A 12,987-nucleotide genomic window follows, 5' to 3' on the forward strand; every position below is an offset into this window, starting at 1 on the left:
TCATTGTACTCCTTCTTAGTCCTTGGCTTAAAGGACTTGCAAATTGTGCACTTCTCTCTAATGTGTCCTTCGCCCAAGCAACACAGACAACTGCTCTGTGGATCACTAATGGGCATGGGCCTCTTGGAGCGATCACAGGGCCTAAAGCCTGGGGATCGGGGCATGCCCCGTCCCGAGGCAAAGTCCTGTTTGGTACCTACAAAGTCTGTAGCTATAGCTAAGGGATTTATAAACAATAATAGAAAACTACATACAGTATAATACAGAAGATAACTAGTTCGTACGAACAAGCAGCTATATCACTGAAGTAGCCACAGTTCCAGCACCGTCACTGGTGGCAAGAAGGAACTGAGGGTGGGGGGAACCGGCAGCACCCTATATACCATGGCATGTGTGCGCCACTCCTGGGGGCGCTGGAGCTGGTCCCCTACGGATACTGCTGAGGGAAAAATCTTCCAGCACTGGTGCATGTGGCAAGCACACACACCTAAGTTGAATGGACAGTAATTACTCGAAGAAGAATGCACTTCTGTGAATCCTTCCTATCCTGATGGTCTCACCAATATTACCGCCACATCTTCCTATGCCTCAGTTTTTGCTCTTTTGGATTTGTCTCTTGGACTGTAAACTCCTTAAATGTCTTCTCACTTGTTTTGTGATGTACTACATACATTTGTGATGCTATGTAATTTAGAGTGATGACTGAAACAAAGGTGAAAGTCTCAGTAATTAATTGCAGTCTCCAAGCTCCTTCTTTATAACCTTTAAGAAGGTGAATATTTTATTTTTAAAAGCTTTCAGTAGCTCCACTCAGTAACAGAATATAGGTACATATATAGAAGTTAAAAATTCATATACATTTTAAGATAAAATATTGAATATTTGTCCCTACCTCCCATGCAGAACCCTGAACGCTGGTCAGAGCAGGGATGCTGCTTTTCAAATAGTCCGCTTTAAACATTAGAAATGCACCTATGTTTTAAGTTCACTTAACACATACTAGTATGTTACTGATTTCAGTCATTAACATTTTCTAAAAATGATGGTACCAAAAATTTCAATCCAGGTTTGGTGTCAAAGGCTTATGACAAGATTTTTTTTTATAGTAGTAAATGTACTTTTCAAATTTTTGGGACTAGGATGCCCAATAGTGCTGCCATCTGGATCTGTCTACGTGGGAAATATGCTTGATCTGCAAAACAAATATTTTCTACCAAATTGCTGTTCTGCATTCTCCACTGGCCAGTTTATGAAAAGCTATTAATGTTAGTTTCAGAGGGAATATATATTATGCCCTCCCAAACGGAGGGAAAAAATACATCAGGCAGACAAAGAATGGGTTTGTGAAAGTATGTTGGGATTGCAATAGACCTTACCATTGATGAAAACACTTCTTATAAGTTTTATGTAGGCTTTATCTAAATCTCCTCGTCGCTCTGCATTTTTGAAAATAGATTCAGCAAGTGCTGCAAATTCTTCAAATTCAGCAACAAATGTAAGGATCCCAACTTTACTCTTCTTTGATATCTTTACCTCCTCCATCTGTTTTATTTGATTACTCTTAAGTTAAAAACAAAAAGGTTAATTAGTCCATATTTTTTCTGAAACTCGGCCTGAAAAAAGAAATAAGAAAAATACTCAAACACTTTGAAAAATCAGTAAGTTTATTCACATAAGACTTGAATAATGTTCCTTTTATCTTTATGATGTTATGTTTTTTAAGCCTTTTTACCCAAACAAACCTTTAATAAATCAGGGTGACACACTATGAAGGAATTTATGAGTATACCAAATCTTTGAGCTTTTATTTTCTTCCTTTTGGTTTACCTTTTCAGCTTGGAAAAGAGATGGCTAAGGGCAGTTATGATTGAGGTCTATAAAATCATGACTGGTGTAGAGAAAGTAGATAAGGAAGTGTTTACTGCTTCTCATAACTCAAGAACTAGGGTTCACCAAATGAAATTAATAGGGAGCAGGTTTAAACCAAACAAAAGAAGTATTTCTTCATACAACGCACAACCTGTGGAACTCCTTGGCAGAGGATGTTGTGAAGGCCAAGACTATAACAGGGTTCAAAAAAGAACTGGATAAATTCATGGAGTATAGGTCCATCAATGGCTATTAGCCAGGATAGGCAGGAATGGTATCCCTAGCCTCTGTTTGCCAGAAGCTGGGAATGAGTGATAGGGGATGGATCATTTGATGATTACCTGTTCTGTTCATTCCTTCTGGGGCACCTGACATTGGCCACTGTCAAAAGACAGGATACTGGGCTAGATGGACCTTTGGTCTGACCCGGTAGGGCCATTCTTATGTACCTTATATAAAGAGGCACATATTCTGATGCCTACTGATAGCAATTGGCAATTTATACTAGAATGTACAAATATTAAGATAGTTGTTTATTAAATTAAATTTTCAAATGCAGCCAAGTTAAAAAAAAATTCTAAGAAAGGAATCAAACATTGTTTTCTTCCTTTATTGAAAGTTGGATTATCGGCAAGTTTTGTCTCCCATCCTTGGCTAGATCTACACCAGAAACTGTTGTTGGTATAATAATGTTGGTTAAGGATGTGTTTGAGGGTTTTCTTTTTCTTTTCTTTTTTTTTTTTAAAATGACATTTTTATACTGGCAAAAGTCCAAGTTAGATGCAGTTACACTGGCAAAAAAACAGTCTGATTGGGGATATAGCTTATTTTAGTCATGGAACTATTTTCACCAGTAAAAGCTGTGTTAACATTAGGTACATTTGCCAATATAGCCATATTGGCAAACCTTTTCTGTTGTAGACTAGACACCTGTCTCCTTCACACACATACTTTTTGATTCTGATAGGGTCATAAAAAATGCCTTTATTAACATAAACCAAATTTTGTTCAGCAAGTCAGGTGACCTGAGGGCTAAAGTCTGCTTGACTTGCTCATGCCTGTAGTTTCAATGAGATCACTGGTGACAGAAAAGTAGGCAGGATTTGGCACTGGAATACTAAGAATCTGAGTTCTTATAAGTGACTGCATTTTTCCAGTTCTTTCCTGAATGTTCATTAGACAGAGCTAACCACCGATTATTTATACATTTTTGCAAGTCCATCCAAGTTATTTTGTGTTAATTTAAAAATCAATACATAGTGATAAGATTTTTTTTCCCCACCTTTAAATCAACTCCGAAGACATCTAAGATTTAGGGTTGTCTTACATTTAAACTTGCTAGCAGTTGGCTGCCTTTAATATTATGATTAGTTTAATCTAAGTAATCAAGAACTTACAATGCATTTGTCAAAGTTCCTTTTGACAGTCACCAAAACATTTCCAAGTGTTGTGCTGAGGAAGGAAGCTGGGTCCACATTTTGTGCTGTCCATACATGGTGACTCATCTTAACTAACATATAAAGGGAATTAAAGCTATCAATCTTGTCCCCCAGAGCTATAAGGTTATTCAGCTCTGGCTCAATACAGCGAAATATTTTTATCATCATCTGTCGGATCATGTCTTTCCTGTTAAAAAAATAAATAAAAATAAATCTGACAGTTCACTGGGTTACTATACATTTTCTATCATATATATTTTAAGAAAAATGTATGGGTATTTAACAGTCATTTTTACTTAACCTTAATGAGCATCAAGGTTTTCAGGGGACGGAACTAAAGGAAAAATAAAATAATTTTTGCCAGTCTTAATGGGACAGTGCCAAGGTCAAAAAATTACAGTTTAACTATATTTAAAAATGTTTTCTTCACATAGGCTTTCTAGGATCTAGCAGGCAATCTGGTTTCCAAAACAGAGTCTTTCACATGCTTAAAGTTCACACTACTCTCCTGGGTATTTTTACAAAACTAACAAAGGGATGGGTGGGTTTCCTTGTAGATTTTGTAAGCAGGTGGGGTATTGAGTTATTATAACATAACCAGCCAGGCACATTTAACGGCAATAAATTTAAATTTAAGTATAAATTATACAAGTTAACTATTCAATGTTTACTGAAAAATGTGGAAATCATTACTTCTAACTGCAGGAAACAAAAGTAACTGTAGATTTATCACTATGGGTAAAAAAAAAATCAAAGATTTATACTTCATTAGAGAAAATAAATCTCTAGCCTCAAAAGCGAACAATGATGAAACATCAACACATACTCAGATGATATAGCTTGTGGAACACCAGAATTATGAGACCGGGATAAAATTCCTCCATCCATTTCTTCTGCTTCATTCTGCAAGAATTATACAGGTATTTTACATAAATACGTATCTTAAAAGCAAGAAGTTACAACTAGGTTATATCTCTAACTAAAATTCTCTATTAAGCTGGTAGCTATGTCTAAGAAAAACAATTACCAGCAGCAATCATTATTTGAAGGTGATATTTACAATAGAGACACACTTTCATCCTCTGTTACAAGACAAGATACCTGGGCGTACTCCATGGCATAACATTCTGAACCTTAATACCGCCCCCTCATCTGGAGGTAAACAAAGTGGTCACCATTAAATAGCCAACATTTTCTATTCAAGGTTTTGTCATTGCCGTAAGCTCTGCAAAACACTGTCCCACCCTATGATCTTCCCTTGATTGTCTGCCTTGCCTTATCAACTGTTAGCATTCATAAGCTAGTGTAGTAATTTATAATCAAATGCTGCTCACAGAACAGCATGGACATTTGATCTTTAAATATCCACAGAAAGAGGTCACCCACCAAATCCACAGGTACAACCTGTGCCATATCCGGATCTATATTCAAATTGACACAGTCTGAGGCAGCGATGTACTCAGAGATATCTCACCTATGTGTTCTCAAGAAATGGGAAGGTGGAAGATTAAATATTGGCAATATTTGCCCAGGTTCAAACAAATATCCACCTGATGCTGACAGCTATGGCCACACAATAGCTTCCTTAACTGAAGCTACACAACTTACCACCTGAAGGGAGGTGCTGACAATCTCCACCCAGTTCTCTACTGGCCTTCCAACCATAGACTGTAGTACTTACACTATTGTAACAACACTGTAAAAATTGTGAAGTAGGGCACATCAATGAGCAACACTGGATTAAACTCAAGCAGAGAAGACTATGGGTGAAATCCTGGCCCCATTAAGGCAATGGCAAAACTACCAATGACCTCAATAGGGTCAGCATTTCACCATTAGCATTTGTGCAGTCTGCATCCACAGAAGCAGACTGTTTAATCACAGTCAACTAGACTTTCTCTGCAAAGTAACATGATGTTTCTTTTTGACACAGACTCATATCAAGACAGGAGCAAGGACAGCCTCAACTAATCAGGTTGCCTTCTATTCAAAATAAGTCCCCCGACACCTACCACGACACTGTCCGCAAGTCAGGCAATTGCACATAGAAGTGCATATTTAGTTTTCTATTCAGTTGTCCAGCTATCTGTTTGTATGCACAACTCCCAAATTTGTATTAGCAATCATGATAGCCATGTATGCAAATTTAACAAGCTAGGCTAATATCAGCCTCTAAACTCAGATTAAATAACTTAGCCTCATATGCACAGATCAGCCAAACTCTGTTAGACAGTTTTAGTTTCAACAGCTTAAAACAGTTAAATGATTGTTCCTTCATTTAGTTTGAAACCCAGTTTATATGTGGACAAAGAGATAGCCATTATGGTTCTCTGTGGCAGAAATCTTCCAGGCACAGCTAAAACACCCCTTGAAGCAACTAAGCTGTTTAAGTAAGTATAGACATTTTCTAAAAAAGCACTTAAGAGCTAACATCTCATATGAAAGTTTAAGAAACCTTTGAAAATCCAACTATCTTAGAAGACACAGAAAGAGATAAAATACTTAAGGGGTGGAAAAAAAATCACTTTCCTCTGAGGGAAAACAAGAAAAAAGTGATGCGTGATTAGCAAGAGAATCTCAATAATCATTATAAAATACTAACAGTTGTAGAATTGTGCACTGAGGAACATTCCCAGAAAACAGTGTACTAGGAAGGTTTATCTTTATTTCCCACACATAGCTATGAAGGTTTTCTACATTCTAGATTTCCCCCCTTTTATTTGCCACCATTATTCCAAATACTATGTTTCTTAGCACTTCAACAATATACTTAGAATGAAAATAATTCAAAATAAAAGAAAGGGTCTAATTTACTACATCCTTTTCTTCTTCCACTGCTTAACTGTAAAGTACATTCAGATTTCCCTTTACTATAATATTAGGGAAAATGGATTTGAGACATTCTGGTTAAAATCCATTATGCACTCTAGACTTCTTTGACATTAACTTGCAAACTACAAAAATTCTGCTGACTATTATTCACACTTTAGGACTCAAACTTGCAAACACATATGCATTTAAACAACTTTATTCATATGAGCAGCTCCACTGACTTTAGTGGGAGTTATGTGTGTATTTGTAGCAACTGGGCCTTCATTGCCACAATATTATTTCAACACCTAATACAACAATTTTGTGTTAAAGACCATACATAGATTATATATCATTATAGCTAAACTGAAATAAGTCATACCATTGTTGTTCCCATGCTTTGATGCTGCTGTAGTTTGAAGAATTTGCTAATGAAGTCCTGTTCTGCCAGACACAGGGGCTCCAGTTCGCTTAGAACTTGCTCAAAGATCTAAAGTAAATCAAAATACTTTGATTAAACACACCCATACATACACACCCCAATGCACTGTAGCCAATTATAACAATATTCTTAGTTTTAATTTATTTTCCATTGCTTGTGTGATCCTAAGAACCACTCGATGCCAGTTGGCAAAGGGTTCACTGTTCTGTAACAACAACTACTCCTAATAGGCCTGACAAACTAACTACACCTAGCATACTGCATTCACAGTATATATCCATAAAGAATATCATGTGAGTTCTTCAATAAAAGCTAGGTTCACACTGGTCATTAATATCATTGTGAAATGTAAGTGCAAATAGCATGTCTATGATGGTGCCAGAATACGGGGAGCCAGTGGGCCATGGCCCATCCACTTTGCCCCTCTTCCCCCTCAGGCTCCCCCGGCCAGGCCAACAGCTAGAGCCCGGCCGGGGAGCCCAGGCAGCTGTGAGGTGCCGGGCCGCAGATCCACCTTTCCTGGGTTGGAGGAGCCCACGGGGCAAAGACACAGGCTGGGGGCTGCTCTTGGGCCCCCCATCCCAGGCAGATGGACAGTCTGTGGTGCAGCACCACACAGCTGCTCACATGGCTCTTACCATGTCCGGGCTACAGCCCCCCAGCTGGAGCCAAGTCCAGGTAAGAGCTGTGTGTGGCCTGGGGAGCCGCAGACCCTCCTGTCCGGGGTGCGGACACAAGCCAGGGGCTGTTCTGGATCGCCTCCCTTGGCAGGTGGAGGGTCCATGGCTCCCAGCCTCCTCCAGCTTCCGCTTTGGCCGGGGACAGGGCCTTGGATGGAAGAGGAGGGGCAGGGGGCCCTGGTCCTGGTCTCCCCACTTTTGGGCAGGCTCTGCCACCCTTGATACACAATAAAAATATATTCTTTAAAAGTTTGAATCAAGTCAGGGTTGACAAACAGGTTTCTGCCGTCTGCCTTAGTTTACATGTAAATTAAGTATAGTAAGCCAACACAATGGAAACCCTCTTTGCATACAAGTCAACATGGTGTCGGCATGCTAGAAAATAGACCACCAGGGTCATCCTGACTCTGGGAACAAGCAATCAATTGTGGAGGCTGGAGAAGACAAAAGGACACCTCTTTATCCTGTACCTGAAGTAGTAACTGCTTATGCTGAAATAAATTTGTTAGTCTCTAAGGTGCCACAAGTACTCCTGTTCTTTTTGCAGATACAGACTAACACAGCTGCTACTCTGAAACCTGTTATATTATGACATTTGTGAAAAAATGTTCCCAATCAGTCTAGGTTAGAAATGCTGCAAGAAAACTTTGGGGAATAGAAAGTCTGCTTTTATACAGATGGTTAGTCTGGTAAAGTTAAGTTTAGTTTCTAGGAAACTTGTATTGATTTTGTTTTGTATGTAACCTGTCTCTATTATCCTTACTCACTAGCCATTAAATTTTAACCTTTGATAATAAAGTTATGATTGTTTTCACTATAAATCTCTCTCACTGCTGCGATGTTACATAAGAGCTGATCCTCAGTTGAATCAAACAGGCTCGTGTGTACGTCTGCTTAGGGATAGCAAACCTGCTAATTTCAGCAAGTGTCCAGTGGGTAGGGGCTGGACATTACAGGGGAGTGCTTCGGTGATTGAGGTATGCCTACTGTTAACATGCAAGCAAAAGTAAGGGCTGGCATAGCCCTGAGAAGATTGTTTTGGTTGCTAGTAGGCCAGAGGTGGCAGAGAGCTGACACTCAATTACACAATAGCAAGTCTCTCACTGGAGGCAAGAGAGTAACAAGGTAACTCGCAGTCCTAGGTACTCCAAGAAGCATCACAGCTTGTTCCATATAATACCTTCTGCACTCAAACTCTGAAGCCAGATTTCTACCTGAACATATAAAAGCAATAGGAACAGTAGCCTGATATGATTTCCAAAAGTTCTAACAGTAAAACAGCCATATTTTAAAAAGGTTGATTTACATAAAGTTTTACTACCACGTGAAATATAATTCTTTGTTATCCACTTTAAATATGAGAGGAAGAGGGAGAAAGGAAAATGGAATGGTCCCTGTCTCTCCTGCCCCTTTCCCCAAGGAGTTTGCCAACTGAATTCTAAGACTACAGGATGAAGTATTTACTAATTCAAAACCCATTAACTATCTGGCCACATGAGAGGTTGTAACAGTGTTGTCACAACCTTATTTGAAAAAGGTTATAACCAAACAAATTGCATCCATACCTGGTACAGTTATAGACTGTTAAGCAATCATACTACCGATCTAGTTGCAGGGAACAAGAAAATAGGAAGTAGTTCACAGAAGAGTTTCTATCTACAGTAGATGAAGCTATGCTAGCTGCTATTCTTATATTGGAAAAAAATTTCAAATACTATGCTGCAGTTTCAGATTATTAGTTGTGGATATTTTGTGCAGCAGTGTGTTCTGTTGGCATATGGTAGCTTGGTAAAGGTGTGTGCGCAGAAGCACAGATTGAGAGGGACACAGCAAAAGACTTTGGTGCATGATCTGTAGCAAATAATACTGTAGTTGTGGAACTGGTAAGGTGGGTGCCTGTGAGTGGATGAATAGAGGGTATGTTAAGTGGTTTAACATACCGTTTCTTTGTGGGTTTGTGTCAGGTGTGTTCTGTATGTGCCAACCCTAACTGCTTCACAGTAAAGTTTTTTGTGTATTAAGTACTAGCATCTGGTGAAATTGGTAAATAAGTTTTTGTATTCACTTTTGGAAACAGGTGATCTTGAGTTATTTTTAAATATAATCAAACTAAACAGTGAAGCTACTTTTTGGCATACATTTTAATTTATTAAAATTATTTGTCATCCACCAAACCATAAAGACTCTTTCAAAGACATTTCTAGTCTACTGTGTCATCTGCATACAGTAAACTAAATCAGTTTCTTTGCAAGTATTTAGGGACTAAATGCATGGTAACTGTTAAACCCTACCACACTACTAAGATTAAGCAGTAAATCTAATCACTAGAAACTAATAAGGGAAAGATTTATCCAAAAAGTTATTGGGCAAGCACAACAAATTATATAACTCTGCGTATACATTTCTTCATCACACACAAGATTACATGCAGAAATACAGGATGAGGGTTTTTAAAAATAATTAAAAGAAGAAAACAAAAACCAAACCATTTGAAGGGATTATATCTATTTTTGTTGACTTGTAACAGAATATGAGAATTCTTGCAAAAATTACTAATTTTCACAGACAGGACCATGATTTTAATTCAGTTTAACAGAAAAACACCTGTTATGACTTCAAGTGTATGTCTGTAACTTAGAGGTGTCTGTTACAGCTGCCTCCCTGCTGCATTCCTTTTTTGTTTTCCTCTCTGTGTGGCCGCCCCTCCCGGCCATGGGGCTAGCAAAAGTCATAGCCTGGCCCTGCTCATTGGAATGGCCTTTGCAGACTAACCGGAGCCATTGCTCTGCTCAGGTGGGGGTGGGCCTCTGCCTCCTTTGTTCAGACCTGGGCTCGGTGTAGGGGGCGCTGCCCAAGAATGCAAGACCTTATATGGCCACATAGCTGAGCATGTAAGTCATGCCTGTGACTTAGAACTAGCCCAGACACGTCTGTGCACACCTGAAGACTTTTCCCTGCTTTCTCTCCTCCCCTCTAAGAAGGGGAACCAATCAAAGTTACTGGCAGGAAACTGCCTAAGTTTGCCTATATAACCAGACATTTTCTAATCAGACCTCGGAGAAGGTCCTTGCTTTGCCACCTGGTCTGATCAGCTAGGGGTCTTTGGGAGGCCCTCTCCCCGCTCTCGTTTGTTTTTGAGCATACCCCCGTTTTTAAACTCCCCTCCCACGAACAATGAATTTTGCCTAGAGATCTCCTGATTATTGTGAGCAAATTGAGTCCTCTCTGCGTCCTCTGATGCTGCTGCTGTGCCTGCTTCTGCCTCTGCTGTTGTCCTGGGGATTGGTAAGAACTCTCTCTTGCAGACCCCCCCTGTTCTAGCTGCTGGCTTTCTTTCCCCAACAGACAGACCCAAGTTAACTCCTTGGTCTGCATCTGTAATCTGTTTCTGGTTCTGCAGCTCCTTTGCTGCTAGAAATAAACCTGTGCCTCCCTGGATTCTATCCTGGGCAGCTCACTTGCAGTTGCTCCACTGCTGCAGCCACACCCTTGGAGAACCACCCCTAGTATAAGGTGCACTCATTAGGTTAAGTTAGGTTTAGCATTATACTCTGTAAGGGCTTGGCTACACTTACAAATTTGCAGCGCTGCAGCAGGGTGTGAAAACACACCCTCTGCAGCGCTGCAAATTGCGGCGCTACAAAGCGCCAGTGTAGTCAAAGCCCCAGCGCTGTCCGTTATTCCCCACAGGGAGGTGAAGTACGGACAGCGCTGGGAGAGTTTTCTCCCAGCGCTGGCGCTTTGACTACACTTAGCGCTTCAAAGCGCTGCCGCGGCAGCGCTTTGAAATGCAAGTGTAGCCAAAGCCTAAGTTAGGCTTAGAGAATTGTTGCATTGTGTTTTGTTACTTGCTAATTTGTGTAGTCTTGGTTAAGTTAGATCATAGATAAGATTTTGCTGTGTTTTGTATAATTGTGGTTAAGTCTGTCTTCTCACTGCAACCCCCCCCCCCCGAGCTTCTCTGTGTCCCTCTGACTCCTTACAGTCTCTCTGTTCTCTGTGTCTCTCTAAGTTTAAATCTCCCTCTGTTCCACCACATGCTTCTCTTCCCCCCCAATCCCAATCTAGCATAAAACCCCATTGGTTACCTTTTTCTCTCTGATACACCTCACATTCTACATTTACCCCACTGTGACACATTCCTACCTCTAAAATTGTTTGTTATTTAACATATTTTTCCATAACTGTTAGTTGGTTATATGCTGCTGTGACACACCTTTTTACATAGAAATTGTTAGCTACCTGTTGCTTTTATACTTCAGTGTTAATTGTTTACCAACTGTATTGTACCCCACTATTGAAACCCCCTATACTGTTCACCAAAAGAAACCCCTCCCCAATTGTCTACCTTAACAAACCCCATACCCCTCACTATTGAATTTTCCCTGTTTTTGCATTTTCTTAATAAAGGTTATTTTGCACCCCATATACCTGCTGGCAGGGACAAGAGGTTAAAATCCTTACAGGTAAACTGCAGTGGTGTTAGGTAACAAACAAACAAAAAAAACAAAAAAAAAGGTATTCATTTCCTCAAATAAAATAATCCTATAAAACTTAATTTTAATTGTTTTCCCACTTTCCATTTTCACGATAGCACTTGGCAAAAAAAAAGTATTAGAAGACTATAATTGGTTGCCCTCTTCCTTTTTAAAAATATATCTTAATTTATAATATTTTGCGAGACTAAAAACAGTTTTGGTAGGAAAATTTTCCCCTATCCATTGAGAATCCTCCCTAAACACTGGGTTTACACTTTTAGGTCTATTTCTGCAAGGGATAGGGCTACAGACTTAGCCTTCATTTAAAAAAAAAAAAAAAAAAAAAAGACTCCAGCGATCATTTGGTGCCATAGTGTAAGGCAGCCAAAGTAGATGTGCAACTGACATTTAAATGGTTAATTTTAGAAATTGGTATTTATTTAAATTATTCTTTTGTCTTGTGTACTAGATCTCTACTGGATGGTCTATTAAACTAGATTCTCTTTCCTTCTTTCCGGTTTTGCCAACAAATTTACAAAAAACACATCACAATACTTTTTGAACTCCTTTCTTATGATGGTCTCATAATTCAGCAATCTCATGATCAATTCGCTTCATATTTGGTAGAAAAAAAATAAGTTGGTCCCATACTTAACCCACAAATTTTTAGCCAACATTCCTTTGTTTGGGAACTTTTGAGCATGTGCAGCAAAACCAGACTTATAATGAAAACAATTGCAATCTTAACTATGATTAATGTTAGTCTCTCCAGAATTAAATCTGTTAGAGTCTTGAGCAAATGCACAATGCATATCAGATTGAAGTGTTGATATATATGTATTCATGCTAAATGAATTTAAAGCATTATACATCTATATGGACTCCTGGGCACTAATGAACATTTTCAGACAGTAAACAAAATGTGGATTCATGACAATTAAAGTTCAAAACTAAGGAGAAATATTACATTTTTTTTGTTTTACCTTATCAAATTTAGTTCTATCAGCCACATCAAGGTCAGAGGCAGACATGTTTCCCATATCCAACAGTGAAGATGACTGAGACCTGCGATTTCCTGAACTCTGAACGGAGAGTTTATTTAGGCTAGAGGTAGATCCAGTCAATTTTCCAGAACTTCCATGAAGACCTATGAAATAATGAAACTATGAAAGATGGCAGCATAGGTGGAATAAAATAAATTTGAAAAGAAAAATACAGTTATGTCCAAAACAGCACTCCTAGTCCCCAGAGACTGTCAATATTCTTTC

At 39.0% G+C, this 12,987-nt stretch overlaps 1 protein-coding gene across 4 annotated transcripts in view; it reads right to left on the reverse strand.

The window, feature by feature from the left end:
- Positions 1 to 12,987, reverse strand: part of EXOC1 (exocyst complex component 1) — a 63,001-nt gene that overhangs the window by 9,570 nt on the left and 40,444 nt on the right. For all 4 annotated transcript variants that reach the window (XM_045017485.1, XM_045017484.1, XM_045017487.1 and 1 more), the window contains 5 exons: positions 12,703 to 12,866; positions 6,502 to 6,609; positions 4,135 to 4,211; positions 3,267 to 3,495; positions 1,377 to 1,560 (listed from right to left, as the gene is read on the reverse strand). In XM_045017485.1, coding sequence (XP_044873420.1) covers positions 1,377 to 1,560; positions 3,267 to 3,495; positions 4,135 to 4,211; positions 6,502 to 6,609; positions 12,703 to 12,866 — 762 coding nt within the window. The remainder of the gene's footprint in view (positions 1 to 1,376; positions 1,561 to 3,266; positions 3,496 to 4,134; positions 4,212 to 6,501; positions 6,610 to 12,702; positions 12,867 to 12,987) is intronic.

The sequence above is a fragment of the Mauremys mutica genome, chromosome 5 (genome assembly GCF_020497125.1).
Source record: "Mauremys mutica isolate MM-2020 ecotype Southern chromosome 5, ASM2049712v1, whole genome shotgun sequence".
Lineage (NCBI taxonomy): Eukaryota > Metazoa > Chordata > Testudines > Geoemydidae > Mauremys > Mauremys mutica.